Consider the following 27,769-nt stretch of genomic DNA (forward strand, 5'->3'; position numbering starts at 1 on the left):
CCACATCAGTAACTGTTATATAAAAGAGCAAACTGAGGGGTGCCTGGGTAGCTCAGTCAGCTGAGCGTCTGCCTTGGGCTCAGGTCATGATCCCAGGGTCCTGCGATCAACCCCCACATTGGGCTCCCTGCTCAATGGGGAAGCCTACTTTTCCCTCTCCAGCTTCCCTGCTTGTGCTCTCTCTTTATATTCTTTATATTCTTTTATATATCTATACATATGGAATATATATATATATATATATATGTATATATATATATACATGGAACTTCTTTCCATCTCCATTGCCATTCCTTAAAGCTGCTTTTCCCCCCCTGCATTATTTCAGTAGCTTCCTATTTCATTTTTCTGCTGCTACTCTTGTCTCAGTAAACCAAAAGGAGCCTTTAAAAGCACAAATCAGATTATTTCTGTGCTTAAAGTCCTCCAAAGTTTTCCAGCTGCACTTATAGCAAAATTCAACACAAATGGCTCTTCATAAATCTGGTCCTTGCCTACATTTCTGACTTCATCTTATACTACTCTCTCACCTCAGGCTTATATCAGACTTTTCATTTATTTGTCCTTCTCTGAGGTTTCTTCCAGGTCTTCACCATGGTGGCTCCTTCCCATGTCCTTACATCTAATACTTCTCCAACTCTATACTTACCCTCTATTATTCTTTACTTGATTGTCTGGCTTTATTTTCTTCACGGCATTAATAAATATTAAAAATCATCTTATTTATTTTTATCTATCTCCCATTCTAGAATATAAGCTCTATGACAGTAAGGACCTTGTCTTTTTGTTGCTAACTTCCCAGTGTCTCAGATCAAACATTTATTCAATTAATCAAAACCAAACACAATACACAGATTATGGAAATGCAAAAAAATTGCCTTCAAAGTTCATCATTTTAAAGACCAAAAAGAGATTAGATTACCTACACCACAAATTGTAAGAATATAGAGTGGTGTTTAATTTTACAAAGTAAATGTATTTTAAGAAAGAAAATGTTTTAATACTTCTTCAGTTACCACTTACAAATAAAATACATCTTCCATCTATTAAAAATTTCTTATCTCTTTATCAAACATTTTAAGTGAAAAAGCTTAAAATAGAAATTTAGGTCAACATTCCTACCACAGTTTTATAACAGAATTTTTCCCCCATATAATATTTGCAAGTAAAACTTAGAAATGATTAACTGAAGACTAACAAAAACTTTAATTTGGTATAAAGACTACCAAAGTGAAGATGAAATATACTTACATTTGATCCTTGGGTTTCCTGCAGCCATTTAAGAATGTGGGTCAAAGAGAAAGTTTTAAAATAATTAAATATAGTCTGTGTCTCAAAACACATTAACTTAAGCAACATAGCTACATCTGAACACAATCTGATACTGAAATAACTATTTTTTAATTATCTTAAATAGGCTGTTGAGGAGTTCTCAGGTTTTTCAACTTGATTATTTTTTTTTCTTTTTTTAAAACAGCTTTATACCCATTTTAAGGGTACAGTTTAATATGTTTAGTATATTCACAGGGGTGTGCAATCTCCAGCTTAATTTTTAAAATGAAGGTTTTTTTTTTCATTTTTAATGTTGATTATAGAAAATCCAAAAAATATAGAAAAGCATATTAGAAGAAAAACTACTTCATCTGCAGACAACCATATTAATATTTTGGTGTATTTCTAGTATTTTTTCCTTATGCACAGGTTTTTCTTTTATGGACTCTGTTTTTAGGTTTTTTGCCTATCTATGTCATACCACAGTTCTGTTTCCTATTTTTGCATTATACTTTTCATAAATTACTGTAAACTTTTTAATAATAACTAACCACTAAATTTACTGAATGTTTGTTATTTACCAGGCACCATTCTAGATAGCATTAAGTACTTAACACTAGGAATAATTTCAGAGATTATTCCCATTTACCAATGAAGAGGTTAAAAGGTTAAGTAACACATCTGAAGTCATTACAGATAACTAAGTGGTAAAGCAAAAAACATAACCAACTGCATAATATTCTAATATTGTGAGCCATAATTTACTCAACTCTTTTTCTATTATTAGACATTTAAGCCATTCCTAATGTCTTACTATTCTAAATAAAACTATATAAATATCTCTTTTCTATCACTTTCTCTTCTCTTAGTTTTTTTTTTTTTTTAAGAGATGGGGGCAAGACAGAGGGAGAGAATCTTAAGCAAGCTCCATGCCCAACATCTCACAACCTTGAGATCATGACCTGAGCTGAAATCCAGTCATCCAGTTAACTGACTGAGCCACCCAGGCACTGCTCTTTTCTTAGTATTTTATCCTCAGAATAAATTTCCAAGAATCAAGATTACTCTGTCAAGGGACATAAAATGTTTTAAGGTTCCTGATACATATGGTAAAATGCTTTCCCAAAGAATTAAACTGGTTTTCACAGCCATTAGTAGTAAGAGTGCCTATTTTATTTTTTTACAATAGCCTCACAACTATTGCATTTTATTTTTTAAATCTTTGGTAATGTTGCTTTAACTTTACATTTCTCTTATTACCAGCAATGGTGAACATTTCTTTATATCTGTGCATCACTTTCGTTTCTTCTTCTGGGAATAGTCTGACGTCATCTTGAAAGTTAAGTTAAGTACTGTTCTAAACCTCAACTGATGACTTACATGTAAATACATTTAAAACAAGAGTGTTTCATTAAGAGTAAACATTTGACTTAATGTTAAAATCCAGCATAAGTTTTATAAGAAAAAGAAGTACAGTTTATCTTTATTATACAGTAGAAGCATAATCTCTACATTGGTTTTTTTAAAGGCATAAAACAAATTTTCACTTCTTTTCATTCTTGCTTAAATATTTTTTGAACTGACAACTAAATTTAACTGGTTTAGAAAAGCTGGTTACTATGTATCATTCTTTTGATGACTAAATCTATCAATAAATAAAAGATTTCTAGGTATCACAAAAGGATATAATAAGGGTTTTCTAACAACAAAGAAGCCATTCGGGCTTCTTTAATCATAGGACGAGCCATTAGTGTTCGTCGTCTCCAGTAATGCTATGGAAAGAAAAGATGACATATTTAAAGAATATAATAATCACATCTGTGTTATACAGTATGTTAACAAATAGGGATTAAGTCATTATAATAGAGTCTTACATGATCTCCTGTTCCAGCAAGATGAATGCATACAGGTTTATATTTGCTGTTCCATTCTTTAGGAACAATAAATTGGAACCTATTTAAAATAAAACAGATCTGTGAAATTATTTTAAAAGGTTTTTAATACAAACTTTCAATTTGTAAAAGTTACATAATTAAATTATTTGAGAGAGAAGATCATTCAGAATTTTAACATTCATATTATGATTACTGTCTGCAAAAGGCAACTAAGATATTACAAATTTGGTTTGTGTTAGCGTTTTAAAACATTCAGTACAATATGAACACAGAATTTATTGTAGTCATTTTTACCTTGTTCAATACCACAACTTTATAAATGCATAATGAAATATTCTTATTTTGCAGTGAAATCAATACATTTGAGTAAGTCTTAGAAAAAAATAACACTTTAGATAGCTCTGCTTTTTCTCCTTGTAGGAACAATGCTTAGTTGTATAAGCTATTGATATATAAATAGAATAGTCTGTTATCAATTTTGTTTTTCAATTTGGAGAGTGTAAAAGCAACTCACGGCAGAAAAAAAAAGTTTTCCCTATTTGTTATCTTCTGATTGTAGTATTTTGCCTTTCATTTAATGTTTTCTTCCTATAGAACTTATTTTTTAGTTGTGGTAAAATACATGTAACATATATTTTTTCCATTTTAATCATTTTTAAGTTGTACAGTTCACTGACATTAAGTACATTTACATTGCTGTGCAACAGTCACCACCATTCATCTTCAGATCTTTATTTTCCCAAACTGATTTACTTGTCTTTTTAATTTCTTTAGCAGTAGATATTTTAGAATTATTATCGTAGTATAATACTGCACTTGGTCAACTCAAGGTTTGACCTTAGATAGCTGCATTCTCGGTCAACATAAACCTCAATTTTGAGCTTATTTTGCTTGGACAGGGGACAATATCACTAGTTATGTTATTAGTAAATTATGCAATACAGAACACAGACAAGTACATTCAGAAGAGTTCAATGGTTTTTTCTGTTTTGTGCTCATGGGAACTAATTCTCAATTTTTAATCTCATAAAACTAGCAATGTTACAACTCTGCTTCGTTTTACATTCTCAGAACTGTACTGCTTCTTTATATTTTCATGATTTGTGGGAAATGAAAACATTTAAAAATGTTTCCCATAGAAAGCGGGATGTTGCTGCTATTTTTTTCCCCTTCTGTCCCATAGCAGTGCATATAAAGGTTTCATTACGGAGAATAGCTTTAAATTAAAAGGAATATTTTATTACAGTAATAACAACCACTTGTTTAGCAGAGGTTCATTAATAAGTCCGTCTGCTCTTATTATAGTATCTTCTCACAGAGTATTTTCCAATGCCCATGATAAATGGGTATAGTTCATGTGAGCTTCTCTGCTATAGTTGATTAGTTGATTGGGCCTGGAGTAGGCCAAATTAGGGCACTAAGATTTGTTCTTTTGGTAATCTGGAAGTAGGATAGACTCTAGTTTCTGTTGAGCTTTTGGACATGAAAGCTCTGTGGAGGTGTGGTAGCTATTTTTTGTCAGCTGCATGAGAAACAGAGAAAGTCGACCTACCCACAAAGAAATGACATGGGTCATAAAGAGAAATAAGAAACCATAAAGCATACAGGAAAGGGAGGTAGGGGAAGTATCTATATAGATCTTAATGGCTTTCTATTTTCCTTCTAAAATTTTACTCTCTTAAAAAAAAACAACAAACATATATTATTAGTTTCAGGTATATAACATAATGACTTGATATATGTATATATTGTAAAATGATCATCACAGTAAGTTAACACATAGCTACAAAATTCTTTTTTCTTGTGATGATAACTTTTTTAAGATCTACTCTCACATGATCTTACTGATATGTGGAATTTAAGAAACAAGGCAGAGGATCATAGGGGAAGAGAGGGAAAAATGAAACAACACGAAACCAGAGAGGGAGACAAACCATAAGAGACTCTTAATCCTAGGAAACAAACTGAAGGCTGCTGGAGAGGAGGGGGCGGGGGGATGGGGTAATGTGGTGATGGACATTGGGGATCGTATGTGTTGTAATGAGCACTGGGTATTATATAAGACTGATGAATCACAGACCTGTACCCCTGAAACAAGTAATAAATTATATATTAATTAATTGAATTTAAATTTTTAAAAAGACTATATATAGTATACATATACATATACGTATATGTGTATATATATATATACACACACACACACACACATATATATACATATATATAATCAAAATTTTTTAAAAACCTACTCTCAACAATTTTCAAACATGCAATATTTGGATTAACTATAGTCACCATGCTGTATATTACATCCTCAAGATTTACCTGTTTTATAACTGGAAGTTTGTACCTTTGACCACTTTCACCCATTTCACCCACCCCTATCTCCAACTCTGGCAACTATCAGTCTGTTCCCTGTATCTATGAGCTCAAGGTGGTGGTGGTTGTTTTAGATTCTACATATAAAGTGAGATCATATGGTATTGTCTTTCTCTATCTGACTTATTTCACTTAGCATGATGTTCTCAAGGTCCATTCATGTCATTGCAAATGCAAGAATTATTTCTTGCTTTTTTTTTTTTTTTTTGGTCTGAATGATATTGCACTCTCTATACTTACCAATTCTTTATACTTTTATCCACTGATGGACACTTAGGTTGTTTCCATGATTTAGCTATTGTAAATAATGCTGCAATGAACATAGGGGTACAGGTCTCTTCCCAAGTTAACGTTCTTGTTTCTCTCAAATAAATATCTAGAAGTGGAACAGCTGGATCATATGTTAGTTCTATTTTAAACTTTTTAAGGAACTTCCATGTTTCTCATAGTGGCTACAGTAATTTACATTCCCACCAACAGTACCCAAGGGCTCCCTTTTTTCCAAATCTTCACCAACACTTGTTATCTCTTGTCTTTTTCATAACAGCCATTCTAACAGGTGTGAGATAATATCTCATTGTTGTTTCTCTTTTGGTATTGGTATTCTGGGGTCTGTTTTTATAACACACCATTTTCTTGATGATTAGTGATGTTGAGCACATTTTCAGGTACCTGCTGACCATATGTATGTCTTCTTTGGAAAAAAAAAGTCTATTCAATTCCTCTGCCCATTTTTTAATCACTTGTTTTTTTGCTATTAAATTGTATGAGTTTTTAAATATATTTTAATATTAACCTCTTATTAGAGGATTTGTAAATATTTTCTCCCATTTCACAGGTTGCCTTTCCATTTTGTTGATGGACAATCAACTTTGCTGTGCAAAAGCTTTTTAGTTTGACATAGTGTCAGTTGTTTATTTTTGCTTTCATTGCCTTTGCTTTGCTGTCAGATCCAAAAAATCAACTCCAAGACTGATGTGAAGGAGGTGACCACCCATGTTTTCTTCTAGGAGTTTTAGTTTCAGCATTATGTTCAAGTCTTTACTCCATTTTGAGTTAATTTTTATTTGGTACAAGATAATTGGTCCAGTTTTATTCTTTTGCATGTGGCTGTCCAGTCTCTCTAACACCATTTACTGAAAAGATTCTCCCCATTGTATATTCTTGGTTTTTTTGTCATAAATTAATTGACCATATATGGTGGGTTTATTTCTGGGCTCTCTATTCTGTTTCATTGACCAATGTGTCCGTTTTTATGCCAGTATCATACTCTTTAGACTACTACAGATTTATAGTATAATAGTTTGAAATCAGGGAGTGTGATGCCTCCAGATTCTTCTTCTTCTTCTTCACTCAAGATTGCTTTCGCTAGTCAGGTTTTCTTGTGATTCCATAAAAAATTTAAGATTATTTGTTCTACTTCTTGGGAAAATTCCATTGCATCTGTAGATTGCAAAGGTATAGATATTTTAACAATATTAATTCTTCTAATCCATAAGCATGGAATATCTTCCCATCTATTTGTGTCATCTTCAGTTTCTTTCATCAATGTCTCATAGTTTGCAGCATACAGGTCTTTCACCTCCTTGGTTAAATTTATTCATAGGTATTTTATTCTTCTTGATGCAACTGTAAATAGGACAGTCATCTTAATTTTTCTGATGGCTTGTGATTAATGTACAGAAATGCAGCTGATTTTTGCATCCTGAACTTGTATCCTACAACTTTACTGAACTTGTTTAAAAGTCTAGCAGTTTTTTGGTAGAGCCTTCAGGCTTTTCTATACATAATATCATGTCATCTATAAACAGTTTTACTTCTTCCTTTCTGATTTGGATTCCTTTCTTTTTCTTGCCTAATTGCTCTGTCTAGGACTTCCAATATTCTGTTCAATAAAAGTGGTAACAGTGTGCATACTTGCCTTGTTCCTGGTATTAGAGGAAAAGATTTTAGTTTGTCACCATTTAGTATGATGCTAGCCATGAGCTTGTTATATATAGCCTTTATTATATTGACATATGTTCCTTCCATAAGTTTGTTGAGAGTTTTTATCCTAAATGGATGTTGAATTCTGTCAAATGGTTTTCCTATTTCTACTGAGATCAACAAATGATTTTTATCCTTCATTTTGTCTATGTGGCACACAATATGAATTGTCTACCACATAAACATAGTGATTGATTTGCAGATGCTGAACCATCTTTGTATCCCTGGGATAAATTCCACTTAATCATGGTATATGATCCTTTTTGTGTATTGTTGAATTTGGATTGCTAGTATTTGGGGGGAGATTTTTACATCTATGTTCAGTAGGAATACTGGCTTATAATTTTCTTTTCTTATGGCTTGTCTGGTTTTGGTATCAAGGTAATGTTGGCCTTGTAAAATGAATTTAGAAGGTTCCCTCCTCTTCAATTTTTTCAGAGTTTGATAAGGATTATTATTAATTCTTCTTTAAATGTTCGGCAGAATTCACCAATGTAGCCATCTGGTCGGTCCTCAACTTGTCTTATCGGGAAATTTTTGATTACTGATTAAATCTCCTCATGGGTATCTTTTCAGATTTTGTATTTCTTCATGATTAAGTCTTGTTAGGTTGTACATTTCTAGGAATTCATCCATTTCTTCTAGGTTGTCCAACTGGTTGGCGTATAATTATTCACAGTAGTCTCTTATGATTCTTTGTATTTATGCATTATGAACTATAATGGTTCCTCTTTCATTTCTAATTTTACTTGAGACCTCTCTCTTTATTTCTTAGTAGTCTAGCTAAAAGCTTGTCTGTTTTGTTTATCTTTTCAAAAACACAGCTCTTAGTTTCATTGATCTTTTCTATTATCGTTATAGTCACTAATTTATTGTCTCTGATTTATACTAATATCTTCCTTCTATGAACTTTGGGCTTAGATTTTGTTCTTTTTTTTTTTTTTTTTTGTTTCTGGTGTATACTTAGGTTCTTTATTTTTTTATTTTTTTTTTTTAAAGATTTTATTTATTGATTTGACAGACAGAGATCACAAGTAGACAGAGAGGCAGGCAGAGAGAGAGAGAGGGAAGCAGGCTCCCTGCTGAGCAGAGAGCCCGATGCGGGACTCGATCCCAGGACCCTGAGATCATGACCTGAGCCGAAGGCAGCGGCTTAACCCACTGAGCCACCCAGGCACCCAGGTTCTTTATTTTTATAAAAGATCTGTCTTTTGAGGCACCTGGGTGGCTCAGTGGGTTAAAGCCTCTGCCTTCGGCTCAAGTCATGATCCCAGGGTCCTGGGATCGAGCCCTGCATCGGGCTCTCTGCTCAGCAGGGAGCCTGCCTCTCTGCCTACTTGTGATCTCTGTCTGTCAAATAAATAAATAAAATCTTTAAAAAATATATTTCTTTTTTCTTAATGTAGATGTTTATCACTATGAACTTCCATCTTAGAACTGCTTTTGCTGTAATCCATAAATTTGGGTATGTTGTTATTTCCATTATCATTTGTCCCAAGGTGCTTTTTGATTTCTCTTTTGATTTCTTCTTTGATCCTCTGGTGTTTTGATAGCATGCTGTTTAACCTACAAATATTGTGAGTTTTCCAGTTTTCTTCTTATTTCTAGTTTCATACCAATATGGTTGGAAAAGATGCTAGATATGATTTCAATTTCTAAATTTATTAAGATTTGTTTTGTAAATAATATATGATCTATTCTGGTGAATGCTCCCTGTGCATTTTAAAAGAATGTGTATTCTGATGCTGTTGGAAACAATGTTTTGTGAATGTCAGTTAAGTCCATCTGGTCTAATGGATAGTTTGAATTCAATGTTTTCTTACTGATTTTCTCTGGATTATCTATCCATTGTTGCAAGTCAAGTATCAAAGCTCCCTATTATTATTGTACTGCTGCCTTCAAGTCTGTTAATTTCTTTTATATATTTAGTTCCTATGTTGGGTGCATAAATATTTATAAATGTTACAACCTCTCATAAGATTGATCCCTTTATCATTATATAATGACCCTCCTTGTCCCTTATCCAATCTTTGTCTTAAAGTCCATTTTGTATGGTATAATATAGCTACCTCTACTTTCTTTTGATTTTCATTTGTTTGGGATATCTTTCTCATCTCTTCACTTTGTCTGTGTATGTCCTTACATTTGAAGTGAGTCTCTCTTTAACAGAGAGAGAGTGAGTAAGCCAGCTCAGTGGGTTATACTTATGTAAGTAATCTCTACTCCCCATGTGGGGCTCAAACTCACAACCCTGTGATCAAAGCGTCACACGCTCTTCCAACTGAGCCAGCCAGGTGCTCCTGAAGTCAGTCTCTTATAGACAGCATACAGTTAGGTCCTACTTTTTAATCCATTCAGCCACTCTAAGTCTTTTGATTAGAGAGTTTAGTTGATTTACATTTGAGGTGATTATTGATAGATATGAATTTACTATTGCCAATTTGTTTATTGTTTTCTGACAGTTTTATTATTTTTTTGTACCTTTCTTCTTTTTGTCTCTTCCTTTGTGATTGGCAGATTTTCTCTAAAGGTATGCTTACATTTATTTCTTCTTACCTTTTATTTATCCAGTAGGTTTTAGCTTTGTGTTCTATCAGGCTTATACAAATCATTTTATACTTATAACAGTCTATTTTTTTAAATTTTTTAAATTTATTTTCAGCATAACAGTATTCATTGTTTTTGCACCACACCCAGTGCTCTATGTAATCCGTGACCTCTCCAATGCCTACCACCTGGTTCCCCCAACCTCCCACCCCCTCACCCCTTCAAAACCCTCAGATTGTTTTTCAGAGTCCATAGTCTCTCATGGTTCACCTCCCCTTCCAATTTCCCTCAACTCCCTTCTCCTCTCTAACTCCCCTTGTCCTCCATGCTATTTGTTATGCTCCACAGATAAGTGAAACCATATGATAACAGTCTATTTTAAGATGATAATGACTTAAATTTGAATACATACTATAAAGCTCCATATTTTTATTCTGTCCCAACCCACGTTTAATGGGAGCAATGCCAAATAATGATTGTAATTAATACTAGCAATTAAAAATAACATGGCATTGATTTTATTGTAATTATAAATATAAAAATACCTTACTATAAAAAAATAACTTACTACTTTAACTTTCTGAATAAAATTTCTTACCTTGCAATAACAGATTCAATTGGCATTATATCAGGCACATAGTGGGCCATGGGGGAAACAAAGTGTCCATCTAGGATCTTACAGTCTGATTGCTCTTCAATCTAAGAGAAAAGCAAAACCAAAATGCGTACATGTAGACTACGATATCTTGGTCTATCATACATGTTTTCCTATTAAAAAAGTTCTATTCAATTAAAAACTTTTTATCACTAATGACTACATATTCTTTTGCCTCAGTCAGCCTGCTTGCTTGCTTTAGATTTATTTTAGAGACAGACAGTCAGCAAGCTCAGCAGGTAGGGGCAGAGGGAGAGAGTCTCAAGCAGACTTCATGTTGAGTGCAGAGTCTGACGTGGGACTTGATCTCACGTCTCTGGGATCATAACCTGAGCCCAAAACAAGAGTCTGACTCTTACCTGGCTGTGCCACCCAGGTTCTCCTCCCCCAAGTCAGCTTCCTAAAGACATGGCTCTTATACACATTTCTTTTCCTTTCATATCCTTTACTACAGGCTAATTGGAAAAGTACACTAAAAGGTGTTTGAGTGGTTCAGTCGGTTCAGTGTCTGCCTTTAGATCAGGTCATGATATCAGGGGCCTGGGATGGAGTCCTGTTTCTCCCTCTGCCCCCACTCCACCTCATTTATTTTCTCTCTCAAATAAATACATAAATGAAATTTTTTAAAAAGGAGAAGTAAACTATAAATAAAACTCACTTGTACAACAGCATGAAGACAAAATAAAATACTAGCTGTAAGAATTTAAAAATATAAAAATAACCATAAGAACAATTTACAAAGAAACTGTAAAATAATTTATCAATATCAAATAAGGGTTGACTTAATGCTAAATATGTTAGAATGGCTCATTTTAAGAAATCCACTGATGCAAGGCCCCTGGGTGGCTCAGCCATTAAGCCTCTGCCTTCGGCTCAGGTCATGATCCCAGGGTGCTGGAATCAAGCCCTGCATAAGGATCCCTGCTCGGCGGGAAGCTTGCTTCTCCCTCTCCCACTCCCCTGCTTGTGTTCCCTCTCTCGCTGTGTCTCTATGTCAAATAAATAAATAAAATCTTAAAAAAAAAAAAAAAAGAAATCCACTGATGCAATGAGTCATGTAAACACATTAAATAGGGAAAAATATATAATTACATATACAGCAAAGGCATTTAATATTTAACACCTAAACTTTCCCCTCCGCAAATAGTTATTTTTTTTAAGACTTACTTAGTTTTTGAGAGAGATAACATGAGCATGAGGAGGGGCAGAGGGAAAGAATCTCAAATAGACTCCCTGCTGAACATGGAGCCTGACACAGGCTTGATCCCACCATCCACAAGATCATGATCCAAGCCAAAACCGAGTCAGATACTTAATCGATTGAGCCACCAAAAAATATATTTTTTATATATTTTATGTTTTTTTAAAGATTTTATTTATTTTAGAGAGAAAGAAAGTGAGCACAAGCATGAGCAGGAGAAGGGGCAGAGGGAGAAGCAGATACCCTACTGAGTAGGGAGCCTCACATGGGGCTCAATTCCAGGATACTGGGATCAAGACTTGAGCCAAAGGCAGATGCCCAACTGAGCCACCCAGGTGCCCCAAGTTATTATTATTATTATTTTAATCTTTATCAGGTCAATAGTCAAAATTAAATTAGCAGTTAACACCACAAATTTTCATTAAAATTGAAAACAAACAAAAAACTATATCTGTGGATACTTTATATATATATACATATCCAGCTCATTTTTTAAATTAACATGTATTATTTGCCCCAGGGGTACAGGTCTGTGAATCATCAGGCTTACACATTTCACAGCACTCACCATTGCGCATACCCTCCCCAATGTCCATAACGTGGACACCCTATCCCTTTCCCAGGGACCAGCAACCCTCAGTTTGTTTCATGAGATTAAGAGTCTCTTATGGTCTATGTTCCAATCCCATCTTGCTTCATTTTTTTTCCTCCCCACCCACAATGACCCCCTGCCCTGTCTCTCAAATTCCTCATATCAGAGAGATCGTATGATAATCGTCTTTCTCTGACTGACTTATTTCGCTTAGCACAATACCCTCTAGTTCCATCCTTGTCGTTGCAAATGTCAAGATTTCAGGGTTTTTTGATTGCTGCATAGTATTCCATTGTGTGTGTGTGTGTGTGTGTGTGTGTGTGTGTGTGTGTGTATACCACATCTTCTTTATCCATTCATCTGTTGATGGACATCTAGGTTCTTTCCATAGTTTGGCTATTGTGGACACTGCTGCTATAAACATTCAGGTGCACGTGCCCCTTCGGATTCCTACATTTGTATCTTTAGGGTAAATACCCAGTAGTGTGATTGCTGGGCCGTAGGGTAGCTTTATTTTCAACTTTTTGAGCAACCTCCATACTGTTTTCCAGAGTGGCTGCACCAGCCTGCATTCTCGCTAACAGTGTAGGATGGTTTCCCTTTCTCTGAATCCTCACCAACATCTGTCATTTCCTGGCTTGTTAATTTTAGCTATTCTGACTGGTGTAAGGTGGTATCTCACTGTGGTTTTGATTTGTATTTCCCTGATGCCAAGTGATGTGGAGCACTTTTTCATGTGTCTGTTGGCCATTTGGATGTCTTCTTTGCCGAAATGTCTGCTCACGTCTTCTGCCCATTTTTTTATTTATCAAGCTCATTTTAAAACACAAATTTTAGTCAGTAGTGTCAATATCTTATATTAAATAATCCATTTTTTTGCAAATAACTTAAAATGCTATTTATCATGAAATAAATTTTTTTTAAAAGATTTTATTTATGTATTTGACAGAGAGAGCAAAAGCAGGTGGAGTAGCAGAGGAAGAGGGAGAAGCAGGCTCTCTATTGAGCAGGGAGGCTGATGTGAGGGCCCTAGGATCATGACCTGGGCTGAAGGCAGATGCTTAACCAAGTGAGCCACCCACGCACCCCTATCATGAAGTAAGTTTTACTAAATTCTGGCCACTTATTTTCAATCCTATATTGGCTCTTATTAGCCTATCTTTTTTTTCCCATACTTTTTTTAGTTTTTTTTTTTTTTTACATTTCCAAGTTTTAATTTAAATTCTAGCTAGTTAACATACAGTGCAATTCCAGTTTCAGATGTAGAATTTAGTGATTTATCATTTAACATACAACACCCACAGTAAGTGCCCTCCTTAATACACATTACCTATCTCACCCATTCCTCCATCTGCCTCCCCTTTGGTACCATCAATTTGTTCTCTATAGTTAAGAGTCTGTTTCTTTGCCTCCTGCCATTTTTTCCCCCTTTGTTCATTTGTTTTGTTTCTTAAATTCCACATGAGTGAAATCGTATGGTATTTGTCTTTCTCACTGACTTATTTTGCTTAGCATAATACTCTCTAGCTCCACCCATGTTGTTGTAAATGGCAAGATTTCATTCTTTTTCATGATTAATACTGCATAATATATATACACATATATGTATACGTATTATCTCCCCAACATCTTCCTTATCCACTCATCAGTCAATGAATACTTGGGCTCTTTCCACAATTTGGCTATTGTTAATAATGTTTATTAGCCTATCTTTTATCTGTACCAAATCTTGCTGTTTTGATCATGCTGCAACTTTATACCTATTGGTAAATGGCTGAACTAGGCTTTACTTAACACTCTTCTTTTTTAGATATTCCTGATCTGATCATACTCTCAAGGTTCTTCCCAAAATAATTTTAAGATCCTTTTATAGACTTTAGTTCTAAACTGAATATTTTAATTAGGATTGCACTGCATTTTTTGAAAATGGTAAGGAGACCCAATGTGTATGACATGAAATTTCTAATCCAGGAAGTTTTTACATTTTAGTCATCTTTGTGCCTCCTAGTATAGTTTTAAAGTTTTCTTTTTGTATGATTTAGAAGAATAAATTATTTGATAAAGGAGGTAGCACAGATTAATGTGAAAAGGTGTAATAATTCAACAAATAATGTTGGGACAACTGACAATTTGATAAAAAAAATAGGCAATTTTAGAACCATACATAATATAGATTTAAAAATTAAGCTGTAACTCAACAATAAAAAGATGAATAACCCAGTTAAAAAAGAGGCAATGATTTGGAGCACCTGGGTGGCTCATTCACTTAAGTGTCCAAGTCTTGATTCAGCTCAGGTCATGATCTCAGGATCACAAGATCAAGCACCCCGTTGGGTTCCACACTTGGTCAGGAGTTTCCTTGAAATTCTCTCTCTCCCCCTCGCCCTCTGTTTCTCTGCCCCTTGCCCTGTGATCACTTTCTCTCTCTAAAATAAATAAATACATCTTTTAAAAAATGGGCAATGGTTTCATAGATATTTCTTCAATGAAGATATGCAAATGGCTAATAAGCACATGAAAAGATGCTCAACATCACAATCATAAGGGAAAGGCATACCAAAAATCACAATAAAATATGTTTTACACCCACTAGGATAGCTGTTTAATACAAATATTAGTGAGAATGTGGACAACTTGGAATCATTATGCATTGCTCGTGGGAAAAGTAAAATGGTGCACATTGGAAAACAGTTTTCAGTTTGTCAAAAAGTTAAACATAGATTTACCATATGACTCAGAAATTCCAGTCCTAGATATATACCTAAATAATTCAAAATACATATCCACAAAAACATTACACATGTTCAAAGCATTATTATTCATAATAGTCAAAAAAGCAGAAACCTAAATGTCCATTAGCTGATAAATGGATAAACAAAATGTCATATATCTATACAATGGAATATTAAACAATAAAAAATGAGGTATTGTTAGATAATATGGATGAAACTTGAAAATTAGCTCAGTGAAATAAACCAGACACAAAAGGCCTCATATTATATGATTCCATTTATATGAAATGTCTAGAATCAATGAATCCATACAGACAGCAAATTAATGACTGCCAGCAGGTAGGAGGCTGTGTGGAAATGGGAAATAACAGCTAATGGGTATATGGTTTCTTTTGGGGTAGATAAAAATGTTCTGGAAGCATGTAATGATAGTGGTGATGATTGCATATCTTGGGAAGGTAGTAATAAAAAACAAAAACACTGAATTACACACTTTAAAAGGGTGAATCCCATGGCGGGTGAATTATATCTGTTTTTAAAAATGAAGAGAGATGGTGATGGGAGAATAGAGGGAGAGGAAGCAACTCTTTAAGAATGCATTCCAAGGAGATCCTGGGTGGCTCAGCGGGTTAAAGCCTCTGCCTTCAGCTCAAGTCATGGTCCCGGGTCCTGGGATCGAGCCCCGCATTGGGCTCTCTGCTCAGTAAGCAGCCTGCTTCCCTTGCTCTCTCTGCCTACCTCTCTGCTTACTTGTGATCTCTCTCTGTCGAATAAATAAATAAAATCTTTAAAAAAAAAAAAAAGAATGCATTCCAAGAGCTTAACAGTAACTCCATTTCTTGGGAGAAATGGAAACAGAAATTCCATTTCTTGGGAGAGAAATGGAATTAAGTGGTGGAAAGTGGCAGAAAGTTACAGTTTTGGTTTTTCCCTCGGTATGCTTTTAATTTGTTTAAGTCTATGACTTTTATAGAAAAAAATAGCAATAATAGACATATTTAGCAAAATTTGAGGAAGAAGTGTTCTAAATCCAGAAGCTACAAAAAGAACAACTATATGGTATAGACAAGGGATTTCCAGTTTATAAAATTTTGTTTTTAGCAGTGGAACGGCTTTGAAAAATGAAATCTCCTGAAGATATCCAACACACGTAAGAGATGAAAGTAGAGTTACTTTGGTTGAAGGGCAATGATGGACGTGAAATAAATGCATTCCCCCCCCAATAATACCTCAATTATTCAATTATATAAACCTAGAACTGCTTTACAGAAAAACATATGGTTGCTAAAAAAAAAAAAAAAACAACAAAACTATTTCAAATGTATTTTCTCATCTTCTCTAATGCTATAGCATTTTCTTTCTACCATTCTCTCATCAATTAACTACATCCCATAACATTTCCCTGATGTTATTTAGAAGCTGTTTTTGGGCGCGCCTGGGTGGCATAATCAGTTAAGCATCTGCCTCCAGCTCAGATCATGATCCCAGAGTCCCAGGATCCAGCCCTCCATCTGGCTCCCAGCTCATTGGGGAGTATACTTCTCCCTCTCCCTGTGCCCCTCCCCCTGCACTCTCTCTCATTCACTCTCACTTTCCAAAATAAATAAATTTTTTTAAAAAATGGAATCTGTTTTGGTAATTTCTCAGGTGCCAATTCTCCAACTAGAGTACTTCCCTGTATTACTTAAAGTTCTTCTAAAATGTTGAATGATTTATTTTAACCCTCCTAAAGATACCTAAAGATACAAAACGAGGCTCAAAGAGATCGAGACTTAAATATTTTCTTGTATTTAGGCAAGTACTAAATATATGCTCTTAATTACAAGCATCCTGTTAGGACATACATAGTATTTAATTATATTAAATGAAAAATCTACACTGCACTTATGTTTTAGTGTTTCCTGTTAGTATAGTCTAACATTTAATTTACTCTTTTTTTTTTTTTTTTAAAGATTTTTACTTATTTGATAGAGAGCCAGAGAGAGCCAGAGAGCACAAGTGGGGGCTCAAGGGTGGGGGTAGAGGGGCAGCAACAGAGGGAGAGGGAGGCAGACACCCTGCTGAGCAGAGAGCTTGATGCAGGACTTGATCCCAGTACTCTGAAATCATGCCCTGAGCAGAAGGCAGACGCTTAGCCAACTGAGCCACCCAGGCACTCCCAACCTATTCTTGACACATTTATGTTAAACCAGAATTTCTGTTAACTTTATTTCTTTCATTTAAATACCTTATCAATGTGTACTGGATAATCACTTGAAACCAGATTCTGACATCTTTCTCGATTTCCAATCATCTTTCTGAATTCGAAGAGTCTATTATAAGGGGGAAAAAAAGGAAAAATTCAGTATGCCCATTGTATTGGAAGTGTATAATCCTGAAAAATTTGCAAGTCCAATTCATAAGCTATGTCCAAATTTAATTTGAATCATTAAAGAAAAAGATGAGGCTATTGGCTTTTATTCAAGCTGGACATTTTGTCTCATAAAATATGTGAGATATATCATTGTTCAAAAAGCAATTAACACATACAAGACTCAAAATTAAAGGCATAAATCCTGAAAATTCATTTTCTAAATATTTCCATGAACTACAGTATAGCTCAGTTTTATAGCTATTACAGATTCCAGTTACTCGAGGAAGCTCAGTCCCTGGAAACGCTAAGCAACTTAAAAATAATTAAAGCTAAAAATCTAGTTTGTATTTAAGAGCTCTTTAATTTTAAAATTGCTTTTAAAATAGGTCAATTTATGATTATATGGTTTAAAACTCAAGAGAAATAATTAAAAAGACAAAAGACAAAAGGAAATAATGACATGTTTCATATACTTTAATGTTTAACTTGCCAATCACTTTATATTTATAGTAAAGGATTTTATCACTGAAAAAAAAATTGAAATGTTTACTACAACAAATTTAGAATAAGCAAATTCGGGGAAAAAAAAGTTTACCTTTTGAGATCTTCTGGCCTCCCCCATCCTCTGATAAAAAGTTTTGTGAGGAGAAGTCTCCGGTATAGAATATCTAATTTGCTCACACCCATTAGTAGCAAACAAACATCTATAAGACAGGATTTAAAATGACTTTAAAATATTTTATTTTAGGCAGCAGGTCAATTTTCTAACCATCTCTTTATCAGGTAAAAAATAAAGATTGATCTACTCTCTTTGCAACTTTCAAATATGTATTTTTAACTATAGTTACCATGCTGTACATTACATTCCCAAAACTACTTATCTTATAGATCTTAAAAGTACTTATCACAAAAGAAAAAATTTCTAACTATGTTAGGTGATGGTGTTAAACTTATTGTGCTCATCATTTTACAATATATACATATATCAAATCATTATGCTGTAAACTTTAAGCTAATAACATGTCATATATTAACCATACATCAATAAAATTGGAGAAAAAATTAAAGACTGAGATTAAATGATGTACCTTGAGTTATTCTCTTGGATATAAGATATAGAAAAAAAGAACTGGGATAAAAGTAGAGAAGATATACTCTATTCCTTTAGGGAAGGATCTTTCCATCCTCAGCACAGTGACTAACAGTAACACTCAATATTTACTGGATAATAATTGGAGGGCTATGTAGTACTGTATTATCTGCCAGGCACCATTTTATAAAACTACAAACACACACACACACACACACACACACACACACACACACTCTCTCTCTCTCTCTCTTGTTTAAACCTCCCAGCAACTTTATGAAAAAGAATCTATTACCCCAAGATGAGGAAACTAAGCCACAGAGAAATTAGGTGATTTATCTAAGATCACACAGCTATTGGTAGGCAGAACTAAAACTGAATCCCTGACACACAGCAATTTCTAACTATTATTCTACACTACCTGTCTAGACTATAGTGAATGAAAAGCAATAATTAAGCAATGCTATGTTGTATCACTTTTCTATTTTTTCCAAATATTTCTAAAACTTTGTGTTTTGATTTTTAAAAGATCTGCCTCAATCTTTTCAATTTAAACAGTGTAGTTTTGACTTGTGAGCAAAATCTGATTCAGTTTCAGAGTTTATTCTACTTAGAAAAATGGAAAATGGAAATGTGCATTTCCATCAGTGAGATTTAGTAAGTACTTATCTATTATTTTGAATGTTTTCATGGAACCACTACTTATGTTTTATACTTTTGCTCTTTGATCTGTAACAAAATATGAGTTTAATTTAATGTTCTTCTTTGTTTATATAGGTATAAAATCTAACCCATTATCCAAATGGGCTAGCACTTTATTTTTATGACTGGACCAGCAAAACCAAATCCTTCATATTGCCTCTCACAACTCTCAGGACCAAGAACAAACATTTACTAGATAAGGTACTTATTAAGCAATATAATTTATAATATTTAGCATTTTTTAATACCACCCAACTCTCTTTCTCCTGATTCCCATGTGCTATTCAATTTCCATTCTTGATAAAAATTTGGTTTTGGCATAATCATGCTAAAGAAAATAACCCATAATGTATATCCAGCTTTGTTTATACTATTTATATATACCATCATAAATAAATAAACTAGTATTCTGATTACTAGACTACAATGAATTATCATCAATTAGTTCCCCAAAGCTAAACCATTCTAGGATGGCCTAACACAAATTTAAGTTTCTGAACTTCTTAAGAATATTACTTTTTAAAAAAAATTATTTATTTATTTGACAAAGATCACAAGTAGGCAGAGAGGCAGGCAGAGAGAGAGAGGGAAGCAGGCTTCCTGCTGAGCAGAGAACCCGATGCGGGGCTTGATCCCAGGACCCTGGGATCATGATCCGAGCTGAAGGCAGAGGCTTTAACCCACTGAGCCACCCAGGCACCCCAAGAATATTACTTTTTTTCACTTAAGCAAAAGGTATATATTAAATGCTTACATATGCCAAGAATTATTTTAGGGCATATGTTAAAAGATGATCAAGGCACATTGTTCATCTCACAGATCTCATATTTTAGTGGAGGAAAACAAATTACTAAAAAAAATAAGCAAAGAGTAGATGGATGATGACAATACTATAATGATAATATAACAAGAGAATGTGATAAATACCAGAAGCCTCCTCTGACAGTCAAAAAAAGTCCCACTTAACCAAAGAGGTAACATTTAAGGCAATACCATTAACAATAAGATGCCGCCAAGACTTTAAACTGCTAATCTCATTAAAATCATATACTTCCTCGCGTCTACTAATGGACGATGTTCCAATGAAATCTGTAAGAACTATCTAGTTTGTAGGTAAAGCACAGGAACAAATAATTTATGTAAGAGGATATTCAAGAGAAGTGATTATGTAAGTCTCTTCTTTATTTGCTAATTTAAAGATGTTAAAATTCAAACAATACGGAAGTAAGTATAGTAAAAAAGGGAAGAATAATCTTGTTTCCATTACCTCCAATTTTACTTTTCAGAAACATTTAGTGCTAATTTGGAATCTTATCTTATTGACACTGTTTAGTTACCTACACAAACTTTAAAAAAACTTACTAGTTATATTACATATTTTTGGCAGTAATTAACAACATAAAAATATACAGCATAGGAGCACCTGGGTGGCTCAGTTTGTTGAATATTCAACTCTTGGTTCCAGCTCAGGTCATGATCTTGGGGTTGTGGGATTGAGCCCCACAAATGGCTCCATTCTCAGCACAAAGTCGGCTTGAGATTCTCTCTCTCTCCCTCTCCCTGCTCCCACTCTCTCAAATACATAATCTTTCAAAAATATATACATAGAGTAAAGATGAGAATTCTCTCTTCTTTATTTCTACTAAGTTTCCTCTCCTCCTAAAAGGTAAACACTATATTTAATGCTGTATACCTGTGACCTCTATCCATTCATACATGTACACATATTTTAAGAGTTTTGGTGTGTTTGTTTTTAAACACAGAAGAGACCACCTTCATTATCTGTCTTTTTCCAATGTTGTCCTGCACCCTGCTGATTTATAGTACTGTCTCATTTTTTTCTACTAATAGATGAGCTTAGACCATTTATATTTATTACTATGATACCTTTTGGGTTTAGTTCTTTAAGATTTTTGGTTTTGATTTTCCATTTTTAAAAAATTATTTACATCTAATTGTCTTATATTTGAGTGTATATAAATTTGAAAGAGATCTATTTAAGGTTCAATATGTCATAATGGCTACCTCTACTATGTGACTTTGAGCAAGTTACTTATCCTTTCTGTTAGTCATCTGTAAAATGGGGATAATAACAGTACTTACCCCTTAGGATTGGTATGAGAAGTAAATGAGTTAACATTTATGAAGCATTTGAACAGCACTTTGCAAATTCAAGTGCCATACCTACAAGTAAGAGCAACAGTATTACTGATTATCCATATCGTGGGTCTCCCAATCAAATGGGGGGCCACCAAATGTGCAGTAATCCAATCAGATGGAGGCTGGGGGCACAGGTGCTGAAAGAATTCATCCAAGTCAGAATAATGGGGGTAAAAGTTTACTGAATACACTACAAGGAAGTGGCCTGCAGGACAGCAAAGCAAAGACTGCCACAAGACGGTGGTAGGAGGCCACAATTTGAGGGCAAGGTGAGGCCGTACAGCAACTTATGGAATTTCCCCTTTTTTGGTAATCTTAAGGAAAGTAATCTCAGTAATCAAGCATGGGGCCTGGGAGAGGACAGTGGGCAAAGGGAAAGGAAGAGAGAGAATCTTAAGCAGACTCTCTGCTGAGAGCAGAGCTCCAAGCAGGGCTTGATCCTAGGACCCTGAGATCATGACTTGAGCAGAAATCAAGAGTGGGATGCTTAACTGACTGAGCCACCCAGACGACCCAACTAATTCCTATTTTTTAAATCTAGAAGTCTTCAGGGTGCCTGGGGGCTCAGTGGGTTAAGTGTCTGCCTTCAGCTCAGGTCATGATCTCTGGGTCCTGGGATGAAGCTCCACATAGGGTTCCCTGCTCAGCGGGAAGTTTGCTTCTCCCTCTCCCTCTGCACCTAACCCCTGCTCGTGCTCTCAATCTCTCTCTCAAATAAATAAATAAATAATCTTTAAAAAGAAATCTAGAAATCTTGTATAAACTTAGATCTAGTTCTAAAACCTATACCCCATTTTTAAAAGACCTTTCAAGCAGCTCTTATAAATGTTGTTTTAGTGTTTAAATGTCTACAATGAGTTTTCCATATACATCCCATTTATGTTTATCAAAACTTATAAAATATCCTTTTTGCAATATAACCAGTAGTGTGTACAATCCATATATTAACTTAGTAACACTTAGTATTTTTTAGTCTTTCCATCCAGAGTTTTGTTTCCTCCATTAATATTTTATTCTATCCTTTAAGTATTTTTATGAAGCATGTTACAAGGCTAACAAATTATTTAGTATTTGTGAGAACTACGCTAAATAGGATTCCTTTTTCCTTACACTTTTTCTTTAGATGAATATTCCTATTTCATAAGAAAGAGTTTATTCTAGATTTTTTCCTTCAATCACACAACTTATGTATTAGAATTACATTCCAGGAATGAGTGTATCAAATACTTAGGGGAGATTTATTCCTCTGTGATGGAATATGCATCTCTCCACCATGCCATGCCATTCCTCCAAATTCTTACAAGCTAAGCCATATCAGAAACCCAAGATCATAAGTCATAGAGTGAAAAAGTTCCATGCATGTTACCAACTTTCAGGATTACACTCCTTAATCTATTATCCTAAGGATTTTTATAAGACTGCCTTTAAAACAGATTTCTGATTTAACATTTTTCTAAGATATCTTTAATGATATACCTTTTTTAGAGAAAATAATGATCTGAAAATGAAATAAAGCTAAAGATATTTTAAAAAATAATCTGTACTAAATATATCCAATTACAAAATGATACCTTATAGAATTCTGCATGGAAAAATATTAAATAAATGACATAAACATAAAATCTTAGTGTCTGTTATAACAGGTTTAAAAATAGTATCTCAAAAGAACAATATTATAAATAGAATAGAGGAGAGATACTGCAAACTTATCTATAAAGGGTTAGATAGTAAATATTATAGGCCTCACAAAGCAAGAGGTAAAATCAAAGGTATTATGTAGGTACATAAAAATTATAAAAAAGAAAACTAATATTCACATAATTTTTAACTGAGGAAATTCAAATATAATAATAATAAGCAATATTTTATAATATAGGTCTAGAAATGAGAGAAGTAAAATTTTTTTCTTGGAACTTTGTGTAATGGGGGTTCAAAGTTAGTACCAAATTGAGTACTAATGTTCATCTGTAAAAACTACTCTTAGTTCGTGGGCCATACAAAAGCAGGCAGGTTGGCCCACAGACCACAGTTTGCTGACCCTTGGGCTAGAAAATCAAATAAATCATAGACATGTCACAAATGTCACAATAATGTCACAAATGCAAAAATACAACTACAAAACAGTACATTATTATAAATTATCCAATCCTATAAAATGGTATAGGTAAAATGTAAATATTTGATTTTAAAAGAAACATGTCACAAGGCAGACCTAAAATCAGTATTCTATCTAAAACAAACACTAGTTATTTAATTAGCTATGTTTTGTTTGCCTTCTTAAAATTCATAATTTGGTAGCTAAAAGGTAGAAAAAACCCACGTGTCCATCAATGGATGAATGGAAAAGCAAAATGTGGTGTATACATACAATAGATTATTCAGTCTTAAAAAGGAATGAAATTCTAACATACGCTACAATGTGGAAGAACCCTGAGGACATTATGCTAAGTGAAAGAAACTAGTCACAAAAAGACAAATACTGTATGATTCTACTTTTATGAGGTACCTATAGCAGCCAGATTCATAAGCAGAAAGCAGAATGGTGGTTACCAGAGGTTAAGGGGACAGAAAAACGGGATGGGTATTGTCTAATGTGTAGAAAGTTTTGGTTTTGCTAGATGTAGAGTTGTATAGATGAATGGTGGTAATGTCTGCACAACAGTATGACTGAACTAAATACCACTGAACTGTACATCTAAAAATCGTTAAGATGACAAATTTTATATGAAGTGTATTTTACAATAAAAAAATTGAAAAATTTAGAAACTGGAGTTAATTTTTCTTTTTTTTTTTAAAGATTTTTTTATTTATCTACTTGACAGACAGAGACCACAAGTAGGCCGAGAGGCAGGCAGAGAGAGAGGTGGAAACAGGCTCCCCACTAAGCAGAGAGCCAGATGTGGGCTCAATCCCAGGACCCTGGGATCACGACCTGAGCCGAAGGCAGAGGCTTTAACCTACTGAGCCACCCAGGCGCCCCAGAAACTGGAGTTAATTTCATAGTTTCTCTACAAAATTCTTCAGGAGTTAATTGATATGTTCTTTCCCTCTTGACAACTTTTTCAGTAAGCAGAAACAGTTCACTATCCTAATGATCTAAGAATAGAACTCAAAGCATGTATTAGTCTCTTAAAAGAATGCTACAGCATAATTTAAATATTTGAAGACCTCACTAATGCCTTTAAATAGAAGAATTTTTGAAGAACAGATATCTTTAATTGGTTTCCCCCATCCTCTTACTTCCCCTTTCTTGAGGATTAGTTTCCAAGAACCCAGCCTACCTATGTTTTCTGCTTTAGAGTCTCATCTAGCTTTAATCAAGGTGTGGGCTGTTTGTGTTTCCATCTGGAAGCTTGACTGGAGAAAAACTTGCTTACAAGACCATTCAGTTTGTTAGCAGAATTCATTTCTTCACAGCTATAGGGCTGAGAGTTTCAATATTTTGCTATTTGTCAGCCAGAGGCCAACCTCAGCTCTTAGTGGCTATCCATGGTTCCCTACCACATGGCTCCCTACCACATGGCTCTCTCCCTAGGAAATTCACAAAAGAGCAGCTTACCTCTCCAAGGCCAAGAGGACAGTGAGACTGAGAGTGCTAGCAAGGCAGAGTCTAATATAACTTAATGTAACCATGGGAGTGTCATCTCACTAACTTTGCCATATAACATATCATCATCATGGGCTATTTATTTTCTCTATAATGGCTGGAAAGGACGGGGGTTAATGTCTTCCTTTATAACATACACAGCATCAATAGCAGATTCCACATTAGCAATAAAAAACTCCAAAATTCTGGGGCACCTTGGTGGCTCAGTTAAGCCACTGCCTTCAGCTCAGGTCATGATCCCAGGGTCCTGGGATCAAGCCCCACATCAGGGTCCTGGGATCAAGTCCCGCATCAGGCTCCTTGCTCAGTAGGAAGCCTGCTTCTCCCTCTCCCTCTGCCTGCCGCTCCCCCTGCTTGTGCTCTCTCTGTGTCAAATATATTTAAAAAAAAAAAAAAAAATCTTTAAAAATAAATAAATAAATAAATAACCCCAGAATTCCAACACTCATATTTTACAGTAAGAACAAAGAACAATGTTCATGAGACATCCCATTTTTCTACCCAATATTCTTCTAAGATGGTAAACAAAGGCAAATATACAAAAGCAAAAAGTTCAAGAGAAGCAGGAAAAGACCTAAGAACAATGAACTCTTCAAATATTTTATAAGGTAGCATGTTTATTATATGCCTAAGTTGTTTAGTTATTTCTCATTTTCAACCCTATACCAGAAAAGCTTTCCAAATCACTTTAATTCCATATAATATAGGTCATAACAATCAGCACTCCAAATCTAGAGTGAGCATATTCCTTGCCGTATTTACCGACAGTAAACCAGTGACCAATAATTTACAGAAAGCAAATCAAAAATACACATAACCTGCTGTAAGTTTGGCTATGGCATTTAGGATTACAAAGAACTTCTTAAATCCCACTTCAGTCCCAAGAACAATATTAAGGTCTAGGTTTTCTGTGATGTTCTAAACACCTAAGTCTAGGTAAGGCTAACTGCTATCTAGTGTCACCATGACCAGATAATAATCTAAGTTCAGAGTAAAGATAACTCAGTTCATCAAAAAGAGGCACCATCAGCCAATCAAATACTTAAAGCTCCTACATCTGACTGGATTGACCAGTGAATTCTGCAGAGACAGACCCATTTTTTAAGTATGTGTGTCAAGCCAAACTGATACAATTATCATCTTCATTTTTATATAGGCAATGCTAAAGGAAAACTCAAAGTACTTCTACAAAAGTAGACGTTCCATTACAGTGCCAACAAATGAAGTCTTTCCTAGAAATGAGCTCTATTGCTGAAGTGGCACTCAGTGTCTATATGCCATATAGTACTTTTATCTCCTATCACTCTAATACTTCAGCATTTAAACATTAAAATCCTATTTTTTTCTGGATTTTTATCCTCATAAAGTTTATTTGTTCATTTATTTTGAGGGGTTGCTATCTATTCTAAGCAGTCATCTAAGGAAATTCAACAGGTGATTGTCTCTCATCCTTATGTGAATCATTCAGCAAATAGTCTAATCTTTTTTCAAATTTAGCTCTTCTTTTCCACGGGATTTAAATAAAGTAATTAAGATTTTTAAAAGATTTCTTAAACGTTTACGGTGTTTGGATGCACTGTTCCTAAGAAATAATGTTTTTTTCTCTCTTTTTTTCCTATGGTACAATACATAGAGCTTATTTAGATTTCACCAGTTTTACACACACTCATTCCATGTACTTTTGTGGTCTAAAGTCATCACTTGGAGGTAGCAATGGAAAATAGCAGTGCCAGAAGACCTAGGTTCCTTCACTAGCAATGTGACCTTGAGTGCCACCTTAATCTATAAAAGGGGAATAATACCTGGCCTACTATGCACACAGTAGCAAATTATTCAATTTATATAAAAATTGGTCACCTGTTTTGATATAAAGGTACAGGAAAAGATTCTTCTTAAAATTCTTTTCACAGGAAGGCTGCTGTGAAAAAGCACAGGCTTTACATTCAGGAGTCCTGTATTTCTTGGATTTTTGCTCTGATATTTATTCATGGTGTTGACCCTAGGAAAATTAACTATTCTTCATGCTTTCACTTTCTTTCTATGCTTACACAATTCCAACTCAGAAAACTGTTGTAGGGATTAAATGAGGTGAGTCATTAAGCACTCACTCACCATATATTCATCTAGCAATTATTCTGCTAGATTATTCTGTCCCTTTGTGAAATGCTCACACACACACACACACACACACACACGCTCTGCGCTAGACTTCAGGGATTAAAAAAGAAGTCAATGATACATTAAATCAATGTTATGGCAAAAAAATATTATTTTTTTAACCTATATACCTTCTTGGAACCAGTCATAGGATTCTGATAAGTTTTTGAACTGTTGCAAACAAATCTGCAAAACTGAATCAAGTCTGGATTCAGAAAATAGTTCTCAACTAATAGAAAACAAATTTCAAGTTTAGCTGCTCGAGTGGAATGTGCCTGACAGAATAAACAGAAGAAGGTCACAAACAAGACAAAGGTTAGAAGTGATGGCATATACTACACAACAGATAACTAATACAGGGTCTGGCATAGGTAACTGCTTATAAATATTAGTTGAAAGAATTGAACTGAGTCCCAACTCTGCCACTTTCTTCACTCC

The 27,769-nt window shown here is 34.4% G+C and overlaps 1 protein-coding gene and 1 long non-coding RNA gene across 5 annotated transcripts in view; one reads left to right on the forward strand and one right to left on the reverse strand.

The window, feature by feature from the left end:
• Nucleotides 1-19,602, forward strand: part of LOC116867943 — a 70,731-nt gene extending 51,129 nt beyond the window's left edge. For both annotated transcript variants that reach the window (XR_004382695.1, XR_004382692.1), the window contains exon 3: nt 19,483-19,602. This is a non-coding gene — a long non-coding RNA (uncharacterized LOC116867943). The remainder of the gene's footprint in view (nt 1-19,482) is intronic.
• ABHD18 (abhydrolase domain containing 18) overlaps nt 1-27,769 on the reverse strand; it is a 50,630-nt gene that overhangs the window by 21,833 nt on the left and 1,028 nt on the right. For 2 of the 3 annotated variants that reach the window (XM_032857955.1, XM_032857949.1), the window contains exons 2-7: nt 18,211-18,319; nt 17,490-17,574; nt 10,681-10,781; nt 3,147-3,225; nt 2,960-3,044; nt 1,252-1,279 (exon numbers count right to left, since the gene is read on the reverse strand). In XM_032857955.1, the coding sequence (XP_032713846.1) occupies nt 1,252-1,279; nt 2,960-3,044; nt 3,147-3,225; nt 10,681-10,781; nt 17,490-17,574; nt 18,211-18,302 (470 nt within the window). In that variant the 5' untranslated portion in view covers nt 18,303-18,319. Of the gene's footprint in view, nt 1-1,251; nt 1,280-2,532; nt 2,603-2,959; nt 3,045-3,146; nt 3,226-10,680; nt 10,782-17,489; nt 17,575-18,210; nt 18,320-27,769 lie in introns of those variants that run through there. The other variant, XM_032857957.1, reaches the window with a different exon arrangement.

Source organism: Lontra canadensis, unplaced genomic scaffold (genome assembly GCF_010015895.1).
Source record: "Lontra canadensis isolate GAN:19392208 unplaced genomic scaffold, GSC_riverotter_1.0 scaffold1, whole genome shotgun sequence".
Lineage (NCBI taxonomy): Eukaryota > Metazoa > Chordata > Mammalia > Carnivora > Mustelidae > Lontra > Lontra canadensis.